Source organism: Anoplopoma fimbria, chromosome 17 (genome assembly GCF_027596085.1).
Source record: "Anoplopoma fimbria isolate UVic2021 breed Golden Eagle Sablefish chromosome 17, Afim_UVic_2022, whole genome shotgun sequence".
In the NCBI taxonomy this organism is placed as follows: Eukaryota; Metazoa; Chordata; class Actinopteri; order Perciformes; family Anoplopomatidae; genus Anoplopoma; species Anoplopoma fimbria.
In genome coordinates, this window is record NC_072465.1 from 13,551,682 (window position 1) to 13,572,244 (window position 20,563).

The window sequence follows — 20,563 nt, forward strand, 5'->3', positions numbered from 1 at the left end:
CGAGGGGAGGTTGATGGACTTGATGTTCCGGAATGTTATGGTGCGATTCTGCTCCTGTCATGTTTGAGAGACATGTGACCTGCCCAGGGGTCAACCACAAATGAATTCTCCTCTCAGACCTATTACAAAACACTGTCTTGGATTAAGTCCAATAATATAGAAATGCATGTTTACATGGAGCTTTGAGGGCGTCAGGTTGGACACTGTCCTTGGTCCTATTTGGGGACAGGTTGACATCATGTGGTCCTGATGTTTTACAGGTTTCCTCTGTTGTTGTGATGCATTCATACCAGGAAGCATTTTCAGAATAAGTGACACAAACATCAATTTACAATAAAATGAACAAATATTTTCTGCAGTGTGTTTACTGGTCCACATCCTGTCCGTCTTTTGGCCATAGTTGGACAAACATCTCTCCAGAGACATTACATTAAACACTCCTGTATCGAACTTGTATTACTCTCTTTGATCCCATTTTTTTTGTTAGACATTTAATGTTTTTAAAGGATGTGACTTTACTAATTTATAACATGTTAATCTGTACATGTTAATGTAATTGTTTGCAATAATAGTAGTTGTGTTAACCAAGAATTGGGGGTTTGTGAAGCACACATACACGTAGAGAACACGTCTTGAGTGCTGCCAGTGTCTCGTTGTAGCTGCAGGAAACTCTTCAGAGCCAGCCAATAATATCACAGATGGGTTTTAGTACAATCATTGTAACCAGAATCATTATCAACTTTACTATTGACACATGAAGGAAGTTGTTTCAGGTTGTCCACAGCTCTGAATATACTAGTCGCCAAAGAAAACATTACCCTTTAAACAGTAGACGGTACGTTTTTCGTGGAATGACTGGCTGACTCTACCACTGCAACACAACAAATGTGATAGAAATGAGCTAAATACCTAAACTCAAGTACTGTATTCAGTACAATTTTAACTATACATTATTGCTCTCCAATATCTGTTGACTATATTTCAGGTGAAAATATAACTTTTTACTCCACAACATATATTTGACGGCTGTTACTTTTCAGAAAAAGCTCATGAAACACAACACATTGGACATAGAGCGAGGTTTATGATGCCAAAGCTTTCAAGCTTAAACCTTTAATAGAGATTATTTACCTTTTACAGAGTTCACACACTTCATACTGCCCTCCCACCTCCTCCTCTCCTCTCTTGCAAGTAGAGCTGAAGTTACCAAACGCTTTGTTAGACCACTTGGTGTCACTTTCTACCGCACAGGGTCACCCGGTGAACGGTCACCGTAAAACACGTGGTTAAAGTTGTGAATTCTAACTGAAACACTTGCTTAGGTTGAGGCAACAAAAACAGGTAACAAGTTAACATAAGAACACAACACAAACATAGCTAACCTAACCTCTAAATAACTCTACTCCAGTCTCAAACACCGGTCTACTGGTTGAAAAGTCCTGCGCGCGTATCAGAAGTTCCTCCATTCATACCTGTTAGGATGGCCATATAGCGGCTTCATTTTAAAAGCATGAGGCTTGACAGAGAGGTTTGGTGCAGACCAAAAGGTGTTTATTTCACCCACAATTATTACAAACAACATGACAGTATTCTTCTTCTTCTTTTGGGGTTTCTCCTGATCCCAGTGCTACTGCCACTCTTTATTGGTTTCCTTCTGTACAATGCTCTTTCCTTCTGATTATGATAGATTTATTTGTGTATCAATGATCCCTTTGTTAGCAGCTTTTTTGGCTAGTTTGTCCACTCTTTCGTTTCCCAGAATGCCTATGTGCGCAGGAACCCAGATTAATGCAACCTCAGCACCTTGTTTCCTTATTCTTGCATGACTTGAAATTATTTCATAAGTTAAATCCTGGCGATTGCTAGCTGTACCTGGCACAAGACTGTACAGAGCAGAGATTGAATCACTACAGATTAACACTTTGTTTGGTTTGTTTTGTTCTACCCCATTCTAAAGCCATCAGGATGGCTACCTACTCTGCTACCTGCCACCTGCAAAAGTTCTCTGACGACTCTGCAATCGTCGGCCTCATCTCCGCCGGCGATGAGAGGGAATACAGAGAACTGAACCAGGACTTCATAGGATGGTGCCGGCGGAACCGCCTCCAGATCAACTCTGGTAAAACCAAAGAGCTGGTGGTGGACTTCCGCCGGGGTAAACACTGTCCTCCGGAACCAGTGAACATCCAGGGACAGGACATTGAGATTGTGCAATCTTATAAGTACCTGGGTGTTCACTTGAACAATAAACTGGACTGGACTAATCATACAAATTCACTGTATAAAAAGGGTCAGAGCAGACTCTATCTGCTGAGGAGACTGAGGTCCTTTGGAGTGCAGGGAGCACTCCTGAGGACCTTTTTCAACTCTGTGGTGGCATCAGCCATTTTTTATGCAGTGGTCTGCTGGAGCAGCAGCATCTCAGCAGCCAACAAGAAGAGACTCAACAAGCTTGTCAGGAAGGCCAGCAGTGTGCTGGGGTGTCCACTGGATACGGTGGAGGTGGTGGGAGACAGGAGGATGATGGCCAAGCTGTCATCCCTGATGAACAACACCTCCCACCCCATGCAGGACACCCTGGCAGCTCTGTGCAGCTCCTTCAGCCACCGGCTGCTTCACCCCCGGTGTGTGAAGGAGAGGTACCGCAGGTCCTTCCTTCCTGCTGCTGTCAGGTTGCACAATCAACTCTGCGGAATGAACTCCCCACTGACGTCAGGACAGCAGAGTCGCTGCCCATCTTTCGGCGCAGGCTGAAAACTCACCTCTTCAAGAAGTACTACCCTGAGCCTTCCTCGTAGCACTTATTGCATTCGTATTAGTTGTTGCACTTACTGTATTCGTATCAGTTCGCTGCACTTATTGAATTCGTATTCGTTTACTGCACTTATCCTATTCGTAGTAGTTTGTAGCACTTATTATATTCGTATTAGTCTGTTGCAATTATTGTTTTCGTAGTAATTTGCCTCTGCACTATACTTTTGCTCTGGTTTATGCTTTAAGATGCTTGTTTAAGAAAGGAGATGCACTTATGACTTCTGGTGACTAGTAGTTCTCTTGAATACCTATGTTGAATACACTTCCTGTAAGTCGCTTTGGATAAAAATTATTACCATATAATTTCACATTATTGCCTTCCCTGAGCTTCCTTCTTGTGAAGAGCATAACTTTTGTCTTCTCCACTGAGAATTTAAATCCCCATTTCGTCCCCCACATTTCAACTTGCCGAATCCCATTTTGTATTTTTGTAACGATCACATTTTTCCCTCTTTTCAGATTTGGTTTTCTCTCTGCCTCTCTTTCCTTCCTCAGACAAATTATTGGAGCCATGTACTGTAACAAAAGTGTTGACCATTATCTCAGCCTTTTCCTTATTGGTTACTGCAACATCATTTCCACTAGTCAAAACAGGATAGTTCCACTCTCTCCTGTCTTACTTTGTTATCTAACATTTCTATGTCCATATTATAATCAATTTGACTCAGGTATCTATCACTGTCTTTTTGAAATTTCTCCTAGTCAGCCTTCTCAAACACCCATCTCCCTCCTCTGTGTTCTGTGGTCAGCGCTGTAGAAATGTTAAGTTTACATAAGACTGGATAATGGTCGCTCCCTATGGATCCTTCTTGATATACCTTCCAATCACACAATGGTGCCATATTATTGGAGACCAGTGTGATATCAAGTACTGATTCCTTTCTGGTATTGACATCTATTCTTGTTTTATTTCCATTGTTTAAGCACACTAAGTTTTTTTCATCTAAGAGCTCTTCTATTACTTGACCATTATTATCCATTCTTTTCATTCCCCCATAGTGTATTGTCCATCACCATTGATGATACCGTGGTGACGCCAACTTGGACTGCGAGGAATCTGGGTGTGACCCTGGACGACCAACTGTCGTTCTCAGCAACGCTCCTGCAGATTCCTCCTCTACAACATCAGGAGGATTCGCCCCTTCCTCACTGACGAGACGGCGCAGGTGCTCATCCAGGCTCTTGTCATCTCCCGCCTGGACTACTGCAACTCACTACTTGCCGGAGCCCCGCCGTCGGCCATCAGACCTCTGGAGCTTGTCCAGAAAGCTGCAGCTCGTCTGGTGTTCAATCGCCCCAAGTTCTCCCACACAACTTCCCTTCTCCGTTCTCTACACTGGCTCCCTGTAAGAGCTCACATCCAGTTTAAGACTCTGGTGCTAGCCTACAGGGCAGTGAAAGGAACAGCCCCTTCCTATCTCCAGGCCATGGTCAAGCACTACACCCCCTACCGACCACTTCGCTCTGCTGCCTCGGGGCGATTGGTTGCCCCGTCGCTCAGAGGTCCCTGCGGGCGATCGACCCGGTCACAGCTTTTTTCTGTCCTGGCCCCACAGTGGTGGAATGAACTCCCCACTGACGTCAGGACAGCAGAGTCGCTGCCCATCTTTCGGCGCAGGCTGAAAACTCACCTCTTCATGAAGGACTAGTTCGCTGCACTTATTGTATTCGTTTATTGCACTTATCCTATTCGTATTAGTTTGTAGCACTTATTGTATTCGTATTAATCTATTGCAATTATTGTTTTCGTAGTAATTTGCTTCTGCACTATACTTTTGCTCTGGTTTATGCTTTTAGATGCTTGTTTAAGAAAGGAGATGCACTTATGACTTCTGGTGACTAGTAGTTCTCTTGAATACCTATGTTGAATACACTTCCTGTAAGTCGCTTTGGATAAAAGCGTCTGCTAAATGACTGTAATGTAATGTAATGTAATGTATAAGAAGACTTAGACCAACGCAGATTAGAAGCGATTAAATTAAATTAAGTTCAATTTATTTTGTATAGCCCAAAATCACAAATCACAAATTTGCCTCAGAGGGCTTTACAATCTGTACACATACGACATCCTCTGTCCGGGGACCCTCACATCGGTACAGGAAGAACTCTACTGGGGAAAAAAATAAGGAAGAAACCTTAGGGAGAGCAACAGAAAAGGGATCCCTCTCCCAGGATGGACATAAAATGCAATATATTTCATGAGTACAGAATGGGCAACATAACAGAGTTATAACACATTCAATGCATGTGAGATAAATTATTCAGAGTAGTAGCAGAATAATAATGGGTAAAAATACTACTTAAAATAACAGCAGCAATGGATATAGTAGAATAATAAAAGCAGTAATGGTATAATAAATAGTAATAGTAATGTGACTAATAATAATACTGCTAGTAGCAGTGGGTGTCAGCAGGGCCATGGCAGCAGGCACGACCACGGTCCAGATATAACCACGATTCATGGAAACATGTGAGGCGAGAAAGCACAAAGACTCCGGGGAAGAAGCAAAGTCAGTAATGTGCATAAATGTGACATAAATTGATAAAGATGGAGAGAGAGAAGAGGAGAGAGGAGCTCAGTGTATCCTATGTAGTCCCCCGGCAGTCTAGGCATATAGCAGCAAAACTAGGGGCTGAACCAAGTTAAACCTAAGCATGCCCTAACTATAAGCGCTATCAAAAAGGAAGGTCTTAAGCCTTCTCTTAAAAGGGTTGAGTGTGTCTGCCCCCCGGACTGAAACTGCCAGCTGGTTCCACAGAAGAGGAGCTTGATAACTGAAGGCTCTGGCTACCATCCAAATTAGTTTTATCTGAGAGTTAAAGGACATATCCTGATCAAAGATAACTTCTTTACAGTAGTGTTGGATGCCAGGCCAAAGCCATCTAGAGAAACTATATTGTTAGATAATTGATTTTTGAGGCGTTCTGGACCTAGTAGCATAACTTCCGTTTTGTCGGTGTTTAACATCAAGAAGTTGCAGGTCATCCAGGTTTTTATGTCCTTAAGACAAGTTCGAAGTTTAGCGAACTGGTGGGTTTCGTCTGGCTTGATCAATAGATATAATTGGGTATCATCTGCATAACAATGAAAGCTTTTGCAGGGTATTCTGATAATATTCCCTAAAGGAAGCTTATATGAAGGTTATAAAAATTGGTCCAAGCACACCCTTGTGGAATGATTCACATTAAATACTGACTGAAGATCCTCAAATAAAATATGTTCTGTAGAAAGTCACACAACTTAGAGATTGAAGATCAATTATACTGTGTATAATTTCACATTATACATATCATATTTGACTGTTGCCTTTTGACAGTACAGTGATGGAAACTACAGTTGTTCATGAAAAGTACATCAAAATAGTATATCTGTTTAGTCAGTAACTAGATGAAATTCACTCATACAGTGTATTCTTTCACATTATAAAAATATGACTGTTACTCCTGCTAAAACATGTTTTTGGGAGTTCAAATTGTGAAATGGTGCCTTTTAACAGTTCAGTGATGAAAACTACAGTTGTTCATGAAAAGTACATAAACTTCTGCTGTCTAGATGCAGTTACTTGAAGAAAATTTTATACATTATTTCACATTATCCATATTTGACTGTAAGTCCTGCTTAAATGTGTTTTTGGGGCTTTAAAGTGGCCCTATTTCCACTTTTTCCGTCTCCTCTAGTATGTTATATATATTTTTGTACATGTAAAAGGTGTGTAGAGTGTAAAACCTGAAGTCAACGCCTAAAAGGAGTTACCATCCCCCTCAGAAACACTGCTCCTGAGCTGCCTGAAATGGCTCGATTGAATTCTCTCCTTCACTTCCGAAACATTATGAGGTCATAATGTTACGGAAGTGACGTAAAACTCCTTCCGGCTAGTTTGGCCCGCCCTCAAACAACAAAAGAGAGAGACGGAGCTGAGTTTTTTTTAAATGTGAAACGTTGACCAATCACAACAGAACGGGCTAGCTGACCAATCAGGGCGGACTTTACTTTCTGGAGGGAGGAATAAGCGCTATAACGGAGCATTTCAGAGAGAGGGTGAGAAGAGGTGCTGCAGGACAGCCAGGATGAGAAAAACAAGGCGGATTATGAGCATTAACGCATGTAAACATGTTGTAACTGTAACTTGAGATAAAAATATGCACCTGAAAAATAGCATAATAGGGCCTGTTTAAATAATTGTCTTCCTCTTTTTTCACTGCATACCTTCTGCCATGAGTGCTATATTTTTGCATCTAATTTATGGTTTAAGTTACGTCTTGTCAGTTTTTTGTGATGTTTTCTTTCCTTCTTTTTATCCATTCAATTTGTCATTTATTTTAGTAGAATTGTCATGTTGCTTGTTTCATGACAGAAAAAACAGTGAGCTAAGAAGACATCCTAAGACATAATGAATCAGTATGATGTGGAGCCAAGGCCTAAAATGTTTGCTCCACCGTATTAGACATACATGCATGTCTACAAAACTTAAAAAATAAATATCCATGATACCATTTAGCAAAGGATCCTGGATCTGTTGTCAACATATAGTATTATACAATATATATGGTGTATATTAGGGTTATTCTTTTAAATACTTACTTTTTCATTGTTATTTCTCTTCTTGAGTGATGTTGCTTTTTGCTGTGTTGTGTGTTTTTCCCGCTTAAGGCTTAACATTTAATATTACAACCAAAGACGTTTTAATATCTGAATTTAATTTCTATTAGTCTCACCACCAAATCTTGCATACAACAGAAATGACTAATACACCTTCATAATGGTTTACACACCTCTGTTAAAACTCTATATAGCTTTACACCTCATGTATTTTTAAAGGCACACAAACTCTATCTGTGGAAAGCCCCACTATTCAGCTACAGGCCAGGTGTAGAATAGTAAAGAAAGGCAGTGAAAAGGCCCAGGCCATGAAAGCTGGTGCCTCGTCAGAAAGCAGAAACCTGAGGGGCTGCATTCCACGCTAAGCTTTTCCTGTCACATGCTGTGAAAACGGGGTGTGAGTGATGTTGTGAAATTTTGGGAATTTCTTTTTGAGCTTTGCCAGTCATTATTGGTTGAAAAACATTACAAAGGCCAATGCTGAATGGGATTATAGGAAAAATGTGTTCGCCATCTGCCCACACATACTGTTTCATCTTCCTCCTGATGATAGCAGAAGTGTAGGAGGCATCAAACCTTTACTCAGGCCAGTGAAACACTAGCCGCCATCTTTTTTGTAATTATGTATCATCTCTATGTCATCCTTTTATAAACCACAAAGAGCAGCACATTCACTGTAAATAAGGATGCCTTTCCCCATGCTGCTTTTGAAAAAAATATTTAATAAAATCAGTGTTAAAAAGATAAGATTTATGTTTTGTTTTTCCAAAACACTTAACAGCCCTACCATTTGTCAGCTGCGACCCATGCCTTTTACACTTCAACTCTAGACAATAACGCATAGCAATACATCACAGCTGTAAATTGCACTAATGAATAGTAAAAAACTAATCTAAAAACGTACTTAAAGCGACAAATGCCATAGTAATGAAGCCTTACATTTTGTCTATAAGTTGTAGACGTGTATATATCACAATACACTACTTGTGGCTAGAGGAGCTTGCGTATTCTAAATTGTGATGATCAGTGTTTTCCTGCAGCTTTAAATTTTGGGAGATAAAATCCAGGTGTCAGTTCAAACGGACATGCTCTTGTTTTTAATGCAGATAGAACCCAAGAAAAAAAAGGATGAATTAAAGCAGGAAGCAGCATTGATCGGGCCCTCGCATCTTTGCGCACGTTGTGTTACTGGCGGGATGCCTGCTGACGAGGCCCTGAATGTCTGCGATGATAGGACACAGCGGCACAAGTTAGATGTTTTTTTCCTGCATGGAGTGGTTGGCGCCGGAAGTTATATTTTGCAAATATTCTACCACTTACTGTATCCAATATGTGGCGCTAGAAAACAGGCGCAAAAATGCATAATGTTGCTCTGTATCAAGTGTAGAACACGTTATATAAATGTCATCTAAATCCAATGTGGTTTGTCACATAACGCTAACTTCCTGTTGCAGTTGATGGTGCTATGACTATGTGTAAACAAAAAAAGAAAAAAATGTTGTAGACATCCTAAGGCCATAACAAGCATGGCAAGTTTGGGACATTAGAGCAAGTGCAGTGGAGTTACATCAGCCTATTTTTTAAAGGCGAATCACTTGAAATGGCTGCCATGCTACAGCCACGCCATTCCATCAAACATAAAGCTTTTAATAACTTTAAATCACAAAGGATTTGTACTTGTAAGATTATACTGCTAAAATTTGAAGTCTGATCTGATAAATTCCCTAGGAGGAGTTTTGTTAAAGTAAGCGCCTGAAAATGTAAAAAAAAACACGAGAAATTCATACAAAATTTTAAATGGCCAACTTCGGGTTAGGTTTAGAGCATGGCTCTAAGATACTTTTTTTCAAGGCCACATGTTAAACATATGCTTACCAAATTTCATACATCTATTGGAAATGTACTGCAAGGGCTGCATCGTTGGAACTTCAAATCTGTGTGACAAGTTTGGTTATGTTTTGAACATTTAAGCCCTTTAAAAACACATTCGATTTACATTCAAAGAATGCATCACGAAACAACACATTATTGATACATTTTCATGACAAAGGTCTTTAGATTGTACAGACCAAATTTGAAGTTGATCCAATGTATTCCCTAGGAGGAGTTTGTAAAGGTACAGGACCTGGAAATGCAAAAGCTTCATTGGCTGACGTTATGAACATCTAACATTTGTGTGGAACAAATTTGATGTGGATCTGATTTACCTACTACCATATTTTATTTCATTGGTTAGCAGTAGTAGGTGAAGTAGAAGTCTTAGGCAGTTGATCACTAACCACTAGGGACCAGTAGTGAGCCGCAAGTCTCAGAGGTTTACTGCAGTTCAGAAACTTGAAGCACTCTCTTTGTAACATGATACCTAAACAGCCCTCCTTATCACAGTAAGTATACTGTCTTTCTCACTGTTAGTGATACATTGGCATCAACATTCCACTTGTTCACCTTTGCCCTTAGTTTTGTGTCAGTGTTTTTTTCAATTTAGTCTCCCTTCAGGGTTCATCTGAGCATGTATATATATATATATATATATATATATATATATATATATATATATATGTATGTACAGCACATGCAAAAAAAAAAGGAGGGGAGTTTTTCCTGTGCCGATGTGAGGGTCCCCAGACAGAGGATGTCGTATGTGTACAGATTATGAAGCCCTCTGAGGCAAATTTGTAATTTGAGATTTTGAGCTATACAAAATAAATTGAATTTAATATATTTGTATATATATATATATGCGAGAGAGAGAGAGAGAGAGAGAGAGAGAGAGAGAGAGAGAGAGAGAGAAAGAAGGAGAGGGGGTTTCCTTGTTTTCTGCTAATTGCTTTATTTAATGATAATGCTCCTTTTCTTTATAAGCTCCTTATTACACATTGGCAATATTATCCTTCATTGTTTTCAGTCATTAAAGCATACTAAATTGAAGTCAGAGAGAGAAAGATAAAGTAATAGAGTAGGTTGGTCATATATCGGTGATCACTCACACAGGCTTGGCTGTTGATTGAAAAAACTCTCTCCACATAGTCGGCTGTGGCCATGTTTGAAACACTTCTGTCATCGACTGTCACCCCACCCCTTTTCTTGCTGGAGTTAAGGTTGCTGTGTCATAGAAATATGACAAAGTCAAGTAATTTCAAAACTGTTGCATTGTACAATGTGATAACTGATGTTTCAACATATATTAAAGAAGAGAATACACCACTGTATTTGTGAGTAAAATCCTGTTACACATTTCAAACGTATGTAATGACACAAAGCAACCTATAAAAGCTAACCCAGTCTATTAATATAATATGACACCAACTGATGATGAGAAAGAGAGAGAAAAAACATTAGAGAGAATCGCAGAGCAGGTTTGTTTTGTTGATCAAGTTCTCAGGAACGGGGAGGTGGAGGAGGGTTGGAGGTGTGGCCAGTTGCAGGTGGAATTCCCCTGAACTCACCTGCGTCCATCCCCCACTCCTTTACAGGAGTATAAAGCTCCACAGGTGGTTAAATGCAGCAACAGGTGCACCTCTACCTAAGAAACAAAGGTTACAAAGAGAACAGGCAGCGGAGAGCACTGATACTTGAACAGTGGAAATTATAAAATACAAGCTCGAACTGCGGATTGTCTTACAGCAATATTTCTTTGCTCGTGCTGTACTCAGGTAAAATACATTAGTTAACTATTTATTGGAAATGTTAGAGTTGTCATTATGATACAGATTTTGGTTGTTACACAGCTAGAAGACAACAAACAAATTTAACTTCTTTTTGAATTGAAAGCAAGCCTTCAGTTTTTCAACTGGTGTATCTTCTATGTTTGGTAGTGTCTCCATGTCATCACCGTGCCTCAGCAGCATCTTGACTCATGCCAACCTTACCATGTATCAGACTGGTATCCCTGATGTCCTGCCACAGCAGCCCATTGTGCTGCCCAGCATCAACACCCTGCAGATCAGCAATTCAGCATACAGCAGCGGTAAGAGGAACACCAAATGTTTTTGTGACCCTCATTTCTGTCTTGTCATTGCTGTCAGATTTAATTGTGTGATCTGTCTGAGATTTGAAATTGCTTAGTGTCTCGGTAGTGTCCGAGTTTCGTTGGCAGTTTCAACTGAAGACTAAACTCTACGTAAACATGATCCTTTATTTTCAAACTTCAGCCGTTGTGACAAAGCTCACTGAACTTTGCTTTGACCTCATTTAGACACTGTTGGCTCAATCATTTACCAGGTAAATGTTTAACTCAGCATAACCGTCAAACAGGAAAATGCTGCCACCTCATAGTTGAAACAGCGACCTTAGAGACACAAATCCAGATCCAGTGAAGATGCGGACTGGTATCGGTCCACATCACGAATAGCTGAGCAGGGCGGACATGTTGCAGTACATTTAACAAGCAATTTTAACATATTCCTTCTGTAGTTTGGAAGAGACAACTGAACTTAATTAGATGTATGAACCAAAATTAAGATTTAAAATGATATATACTGTTTCTTAATCTGTCTCACTTCCATATATAGCTAGAATTGCTCAATGCTGGTCAGTGCAACTAGTGCACAGAGGGATCATTCAATAAACAAATATCCCATGATTACTTTTAAGTAATTAGTGTCTCTCTATATGCAGGCCAGTGGTACAGGCATATCAACCCTCACTACTGGACAGCAGAAAACGTTTTGGAGTGGATCAGTGACCATGTAGAGAGCACCAAGTTTGATGCAAGCACCCTGAGTTTGGCCTACTGTGCCATGGATGGCCCCGCTATCTGCCAGATGAACCAGGAAGAAATCATCGTCATCTTCGGACCGCAACTTGGCCTACACCTCCACCAGAGCCTGGAGGAACACAAGACCAAATTTGGTAAAACTGCATCTGTAATGGGGAATGTTTTGTAGCATTTCAGAGCAGAAATATATGCATATATAGTTCAATTTGTTATTTGACTGTTGGACAGCAATTGCAATGCAGATATTTTAGTAGGTAGGTCAAGGGTTGGCCTCTATTCAGACAAAAGACAGCAATGTAGTTCTTAGCATATGCTTTGCTGGATTTTTCTTTTCCTGGACCAGCGTTATAGCTAACACAATAATTTTTTCATCTCAACATATCAGAGCTGCAGAGCCTGTCAGGACCAGAACTGAATGAGACCTGCCAGCTACTTGACAACTTCCTCGACAACTTAAACTTCCCTTTGCTCAGCACCATTAGATTTGGCCAAGGTACATATTGTATAGCGATGTGACATACTAGCATAAATCAATATTGTGTGTAAATCATAGGCTAATGATGCAACTTGCTACCAACAGCTGAAGGAGCTGTCAACAAGAGAGAGTTTGACTACAGGGATGATTATAATTTCACTAGTCTGACCATGGAACCCAAGACACCTCTGGGGGACACTGAGTACCTGTCTGACAGCGAGTACAGCTCCTCCTCCAAAAGTCAGTATTTCATTCTCATCATCTTGCTCAACTCTTCTGGCTCTCAGTTTCTTAAGAATGCTGTAAATCTGAAACATGTCTTTCATGTTGGTGACTCAGGTGGCATGTTTGACTCCTCAAGCCTCGACTCACAGGAGTCTGGCAGTGGCGAATCAGACCCAGAGTTCTCCTACCCTCCTATTTCAAGTGAGTACCAAGCAGGCAAACATTATTGTTTGTAAGGTTCTTTCCACAGTCTCAGCTGTGTCAGTGAGTTTAAGTAAATATCTTACAATTAAATGTTGTGTTCACAGAGGCACACATCAAAACAGAAAAAGGAGCGTCTCGACTTAAGCGACCACGTGGGCGACCTCCCAAGGTCAGCAGAGAGCATACCAGCAGCATTTATGACAATCCCAAAAAAAACAAACACGGTAAGGATATATTTGGAGAATCAGTACTGTCATTCATCTTATAAAACATGGTTCTCTGTACATGACACTGCTGAGCTGTTTTACAGATTCTACTTTGCATCATAATCAGGCAACATTCATATCTATTTTATTTGCCTGCTTATGCATATGGATCCATGCACATACAAACACACATTTAGCTGATGGTGCCCCACCGTTTGTCTGCAGCGCCCCGGGGTACTCACTTATGGGAATTCATCAGGGACATTTTGATCCACCCTGAGAGGAACCAGGGCCTGATGAAGTGGGAGGACCGTCGTGAGGGTGTCTTTAAGTTCCTCAAATCCGAAGCTGTGGCTCAAATGTGGGGCCAGAAGAAGAAGAACAGCAGCATGACGTACGAAAAACTCAGCCGTGCCATGAGGTGAGTTCATGTAGCAGCTTAAAGAGTTTGATGTTGAAATTCCAGCTCTTTCATCCGCTTTTCATCGGACCTGCCTGGATCTTAAATTATTAAGCTTTTACTTTATGTGGTTCAAGAGTTTAGAATTGTGTCAATATGTGTTGTTTTTATGTATACATAAGAAAATGTTAAACATAAACAACCATCCAAGAGATTGCAGTTTTACCTTGTTAGGCAGAATTTAAAGGGCTTCTTCAGTGATTTACCACAATCTTGTTTGTATCACAGGCTTGTTGCCGTAACTTTGAAGTATTTAAGCCAAAATAACCCTGATGATGTCAGTTGACAAAGCTCCTCTAAAGCCACAGAAGACAGGCTCAGTAATACTTCCTTTTTACTGGTCGATTGACCTTGACTGCTTTAATCCTGGTCTGGCCACTAATGGAATTATATTGTTAAAGAGACTAGGAACCAATTAGACATTTTAATTTACTAACAAGTGTCTTGAATTATTGAAGTTTTTCAGATGATGAAGGGAAGTGCATACTTTGTGTCTTAAACCTGAACTAACTAAATCTCCTACTCCCTCAGATATTACTATAAGAGGGAGATCTTGGAGCGAGTCGATGGCCGGAGGCTCGTTTACAAATTTGGAAAGAACTCCAGCGGCTGGAAGATTGAGGAGATTGGCATGGGCATATGAGGCATCAGTCAAAAAATGGGTGGAAACCAAAAAGACAATCAGTGCAGTAGTTCAAGAACTAGAATCAATTGTGTGGCTTGTCAGTAAAAAAACAAAACTTTCTTCCCATGATGTTTAAGACACTAACTTCCTCTTAGAAGGAAGGTGTTGCAGAAAATGTAAGCCAGTGTTTTTGGCTCTAGTAGGTTTTATGAACCAATATTAATGTTGTGTTTTCATTCGTCACTGCAGAAACTATTTGTGCAGTAACTAAAATGGACATCGTTTTGGATGCTTGTGAATTAATGTAAGCACATAGAGGCTGAAAAAGCAAACTTTTTACAGTTGCACAGAATTAGCTGCTTTAACTTTTTTAGTGATGCAGGACTACTTCATCCTCATCTGTCACGATAGAGTTTGTTTGGGCATATGGGCATTGATGACTGTATTGTGGTGTTGGAAATGTTATATTCCTCTTTTTCTTACTTTCATATATTGCTGTTGTTATTCTAAAAGGGTGAAACTTTTATCAGTTTTTCCACGTTCATTTTAAATCAGTTGTGGAGCGGGAAGTTGAGACATATTTGTGTTCTTCTGGTAAACTCTATGTTAAGGACAAAAACCGAACAAAGAGAACAACGATGAAATAATTATTACTACTTCACATTAATACAGTAACAATGTTCACTGCATGCTGGTGCATGTTAGTGTCACTTATTTTAAAGTGTGTTTACACAATGCAAAGAGTAAAAAGTAGTTTCTGAGTAACTATCGGAGATCTTATATATGATCTATAACAAAAAGTTTGTATTTATTAGTCATTAAATCAGTTCCACACTGTTTTTGTGATCCTGTTTTATGTGTATTTGTGATTGATACACCTTAATGTATATTAATATATGGAGTAAATCTCACACAATTTATAATGTCTCTTGATTATTGGCATTCTTTTTTATAGAAATACATTTTGACATGTGCATGCTTTTTTGGGATTGATCTTTAAAGCCGTAGGCCTATTTAAGGATCTTATTGGTATATATCTGTTATATCCTTCTGTCTAATGAAGGGTGGAAGATGTGAACATTTAGTGTAATTGAACGTGTTAAAACCACACTATACAGTTTTAAACCCCATAGTGTCCCCCTCCAACACAAAACTCTTCATTCTGGTGGGCATCATCCAAAGTCAAATTACAGGAGGTTAAAGTAAAGCTGGCATTTGTGGCCAGCTGCCACACCTCTCTAGGTGGGACTGAGTTGTTTGATGATATTGGATGATTAATGAGTGTGCCAAGTAGGTAATTGGGACTGTAATCGGGGAAGAAGGGTAACAACATGATCTGATGTTGTGGAATACAGTATGTTGTTAGTGTAAGTGTTGCAGATGCCTTAAAGCTAGGCTTGGTAATCTTGAGAAACTAGCAAGAGTACACTGGATGTTAAAAATGATATCCAACCTAAAAACCCAGCCCAGTTTGCCAACTCTTTTCCAATAAAACTAGCTAGTAGCACTAGCTCCAAAAGTTCCAAATTGGCAATCTAACAGCCCGCCCGTAAAGATTGTGATTAGGAACGAAACACTTCCTATTGAATTTAAACAATAAACATGGCTATTGTAAGGGAAAGTTTTGAAATCCACCTTAATATGATTCCACCCAAAACACCTTTATAGCCATATTTTGGTGACCATGAAAGCCTACATTGATGTGTATCCTGGTATGGATCCTGCTGTATTTAACACATACAGTACATCAGTGATGAGAATTGGTTATGATCTCATCATTGGGTTGGTCCCATTGTTCCACCCTGATCAGATCCTATTCCACCCCGATCTGGTATTCGTCTATCCAGATCTGATCCATTTATACCCACTTCTGGTCCTATTCTACCCAGATCTGATCTTTTTCTTTCAATATTTGGTCCTATGGTACCCAATTCTTATACTATTATAACCAAATCTGGTCCTATTCTAACAAGATTGTGTTTTATTTTACCCAGTTTTGGTGTTATCAACTGATTACGGAAATACTGGGCTTACAAAATCACTGTGTGATTGTATCTTATTGTTTGGTTCCTCATTTTAAAAAGTATTGTGTGTACATGAATATATGTTTTGTTTTATGAATTATGTATCAATCAAGTATTTTGGAATTTCAAAAATACTCCACTCAGTATCATGTTATTTTAAAAAAAATTCAGCCCTCAAATGCCAATTACAAATAGCTCAAAGGTGATTGTATTTCATGTATAAGTAACATAAATAGTGCCCATCTTTGATTGTGACCTTTTCAAATATGCACTAAATATTGCTTTTTTGAATTTCCCAGATTTCGGGATTTTCCCTTATTTTTAAATTAGCTTTTCTTCCAATTTGTGTGTGGTTACATTATCACTGGACTATATGTCCTAAAATGCATTTATATAGTGTATTCATTACTAAGTGCCTCACACAAACACACTCATAATGATGTAGGCAGAGCTATCTGGCAGAATCAATTTGTGGGCTTTGTATTCTTCTCAAGACAATTTTACATAGACACGAGGAGCAGACGATTAAACCACCGGCACACATATACCTCACAGCCACCCTCAGTTCTGTTTGAAATCCATGAACCACTTGCCAGCCTGAAGCAGCTAATCTGTCAACAGAAGAGCCACACATTGTGCATCTGTTTGCATGACACATTAATAATGAGCATCAGATCGAATATCATTCTGGATTATATATATCATGGGCTGCTCTGCTCCCCCTCCCCCAAGAGTAACTGGCATACACAAGGGCCCATCATAATAGCATGCACTGGGGTACAGAATACAGAGAAAGCCCTGCCATGCGACAAGAACCATCATGAAAACGGGGTTTCATTCTTATCCATATTGTAAACTCACCAAAGTGGTGCCATAAAAAAAACCTGTCACACCTGTTTACTGAAATGGTTTCACAAAATGCCAGTGTTGCACAAAAGCACCTTATAAGTGTCACAATTGGACAGCATTATGCAATCCAACACATAAAGCTTTCAAATGAACCATGTTATATCCGTCACTTTTTTGTGAAAGTTAACAAGCAGAAGAAAAAGCAGACATTGTGTGTGGATAGATTGTGCAGGTCTGTGTGAGTATAATTACATTATGACTAATGATAACTATTGGTCTTTGACAGCTATGTGATATCTCTGACTGTAAACACACACTATAAATCCACCATTGTTAGTTTCCCAACATTTAGCAGACAAATTGATTTGTGTGGTTTACACACCTCTGTCTGCTTCTTCCAACTGACACTTGCAGACAGTGGTTTCTGGTTTCAGCTTGGCGTAAAACAGGTTTGGCCTGTTGGAAATGACAGGGCATGATAACATCTAGATGGCTTATCTGTTCTACAAGAACTTTCTTTAGTGTGAATGGCTGCCATCATCCTGTCCTATAGCCTATATGTCTGATGGCTCTGGAGCAATGCAGGACCTATTGTGATGTTTGCATACATAAAAACAATTATATTTCTTTGGCTACTGAAGAAGCCATGAAAATGTCATAAAGATAACCTAACCTCATACTTTAACCTTCTAGTTCCAGGGTCCTTACACTGGGAGAATAGTGAAGAGCGCGTCCTCCCTCAATTAGAAGATCGGCAGTTCAATCCCTGGCACCGCTAGTCCATGTTGATGTGTCCTTGGGCTGGACACTTAACCCAAAATTGCCTACAGTGTGTGAATGTCAGATAGTGACATAGTAGGCTGTGCCTGCGGTGTGTGAATGGGTATGAATGTTAAATATGTGAACATGTGAGTGGGTGAATGAACATTTGTGTTGAAGCGCTTTGAGTGGTCGGAAGAGTAGAAAAGAGCTACAGAAGTTCAAGTCCAGTTACCATTTACATACAGCAAGATATTCATCTTCTCCATGTAACATGAGGAGGACCTCTCACAACCTTTAAATTGGTGCTAAGATAAACTGGAAACTTTTTAAGCCTGAACACCATGAAGAGGAGACAGGTGACTTGAAATTTGACATTACACCTTATTTTAAGGCACAATCAAGCAACCATTAACACTACCTTCAATCATCATTTTGGCCAGGGTTAAATTACTACGCATTATGTTGAGATAACACAACTAGCCAAACTAAGCAATGTTTGTCTTGACAGGGCCAGACTCCAATGGATTCCAGCTGAAGTCGTTACAACATCCACCAGAAACACATCATTGATACATGTCAATAAAACATTCAACCCTTTAAGTGTGTGTCTTATTTCCTTAAGCAGTCATTTATACAAAGTGTGCTACAAATACTAGTTATGAAGAGGACTTTCATCACACTTAGTTTAGATTTAGCTACTTTCAATGAAACACCGTCAGGTAGAACATTATGTAGATGGGGCCTTCCTTACTTTGTGTGTTTGTGTTTGTGAGAGAAAGAAACACACACACAAACACACACAAGAAAACATTTGAACTGCTGAACTATTTCATTGTACAGTTGAACAGTTAATAATAATTAAGCCTTTATTAGTCCCACAATGGGGAAATTATTTCTCTGCATTTAGCCCATCCCGGAGGAGCAGTGGGCTGCAACGAAGCGCCCGGGGAGCAACTTGGGGTTAGGTGTCTTGCTCAAGGACACCTCGGCATGTTGCTGGTAGAGGGGTTTGAACCACCAACCTTGTGGTTACGGGAGAAGCGCTCTACCTCATGTGCCACAGCCGCCCAGTGTCTATTGCGATAAAAAAAATCCTTCTGAAAAGTAATAAAATATGTAGTTGTCATTAAAGAGTAACTGCACACTTAAACATGTTAAGTGTGCATATTAATATTTACATTTCTTACGAAATGTTATAAAAATCAGTATGTCATGGTTGAAGATAGCTGGAAATGGCATCTTCCGCTTTAAATCAGCCAATTATGAGATAAAATCAATTGTTTGTAATAAAATAATTGAAATGAAAAATTGTTAATGTGCTCTAATTAGACCCCTCTTCACACCTCTCCCCACAGCATCTATTGTTTTTCTTTTCTGTAACCACTGCGTAGCATTACAATCAAAGCCTGTTTATATTCTCTGTGGACTGGATTCTGGTCTATTAGTTTTAATGACTGACTATCTGGCGATAGAAGTGTGTTTGTGACATGAGTGTGTACATGAAGCATTAAAGTGCTTTATTTTTTTCATTTAGAGGATGGCTAGACTAGCTAAAGTTAGCTTGCTAATTCCACCATGTTTCCTTGCTACTATTACAGTGGTTACAGAAAATAAGCAGAACAGGGGGTTGCTACTATTACAGTGGTTACAGAAAATAAGCAGAACAGTGGGTTGGTAGCCGGCTGGGTTTGTGCTATCTGCTGCAAGCAAAGCCAGAAGGAGAGCAGAAGCGAGATGCTAGGGTTTGAGCCTAGTGAATTTGAGTGGCTAAAGCTATAGGCACAGATCAGCTAATTCATACTTTAGAAATTATGAACTGACATTGATTACTGACAGTAGACTACCATATATGTCAATGCTGTTACATTCTGTTACAAGTCACCAATCTCAACAGACATTAATATTGCTGAATCTTTTGGGGACATGGATCAATCCATGATCAGTAGGATCAATTTGGGTAGGGCGTAAATAAACTGTGTGTTTCTGGCAATTACCCACCTTGGTTGGTGCCTTTTCAAGGTGTTTGACCCCAGCTGTGTGAGTGGAACTGCTCATTTAAAAACAGCAAAACTATGTTGGTGTGTAGAAGGGAAGTGCTGAGAAATAAAGCAAATACAACATAAAAAACTGAATGGTGTCATAATTAGGTGTATGTTTCACTCTAGTATCGAGCACTTCTTGCCAGATTTCCAAGGGAGTCCTCAGGGGTGCTTTCTCACCCAACCTGTTTGGGTAGTTTGCCTATTTCGTTTGGTTCATTTAGAATTATGTCACTCCAGTTCTGTTGTGAACTATACAACCAGACTCTGTACACATGAAAAGTGGATTTCAGTCTGCTTCCATGTCACAATATGGATATAATTAATAATTTATTTATTTATTATCCATAACCGCTTATCCTGTTAAGGGTCGCTGGAGCCGATCCCATCTGTCATTGGGCGAAGGCAGGGTGCACCCAGGACAGGCCGCCAGACTATCGCAGGGCTGACATATATGGACAGAAAACCATTCACGCTCACATCCACACCTAGGGGCAATTCCGAGTCTTCAATTAACCTAAGCTGCATGTCTTTGGTCTGTGGGAGGAAGCCAGAGAACCAGG

General features: G+C 39.8%; 1 protein-coding gene across 1 annotated transcript; it reads left to right on the forward strand.

Annotated features, from left to right (window-relative positions):
* The first annotated feature begins 10,911 nt into the window (after positions 1-10,911).
* On the forward strand, positions 10,912-15,169 carry elf3 (E74-like factor 3 (ets domain transcription factor, epithelial-specific)). The gene is made up of 9 exons (XM_054617446.1): positions 10,912-11,067; positions 11,230-11,381; positions 12,032-12,265; positions 12,517-12,624; positions 12,712-12,846; positions 12,946-13,032; positions 13,140-13,259; positions 13,467-13,662; positions 14,233-15,169. The coding sequence occupies exons 2-9, from the start codon at positions 11,237-11,239 to the stop codon at positions 14,342-14,344; spliced, it is 1,137 nt and encodes a 378-aa protein (XP_054473421.1). The 5' UTR covers positions 10,912-11,067; positions 11,230-11,236; the 3' UTR covers positions 14,345-15,169.
* Positions 15,170-20,563: the final 5,394 nt, after the last annotated feature.

What these genes read in the sequence shown, in the direction of transcription:
- elf3 (XM_054617446.1), top strand. Translation starts at nt 11,237, where the DNA reads ATGTCATCACCGTGCCTCAGCAGCATCTTGACTCATGCCAACCTTACC. An exon ending in CAATTCAGCATACAGCAGCG is followed by an intron (nt 11,382 to 12,031) that starts GTAAGAGGAACA and finishes CTCTATATGCAG; the next exon opens with GCCAGTGGTACAGGCATATC. An exon ending in GGAACACAAGACCAAATTTG is followed by an intron (nt 12,266 to 12,516) that starts GTAAAACTGCAT and finishes TCAACATATCAG; the next exon opens with AGCTGCAGAGCCTGTCAGGA.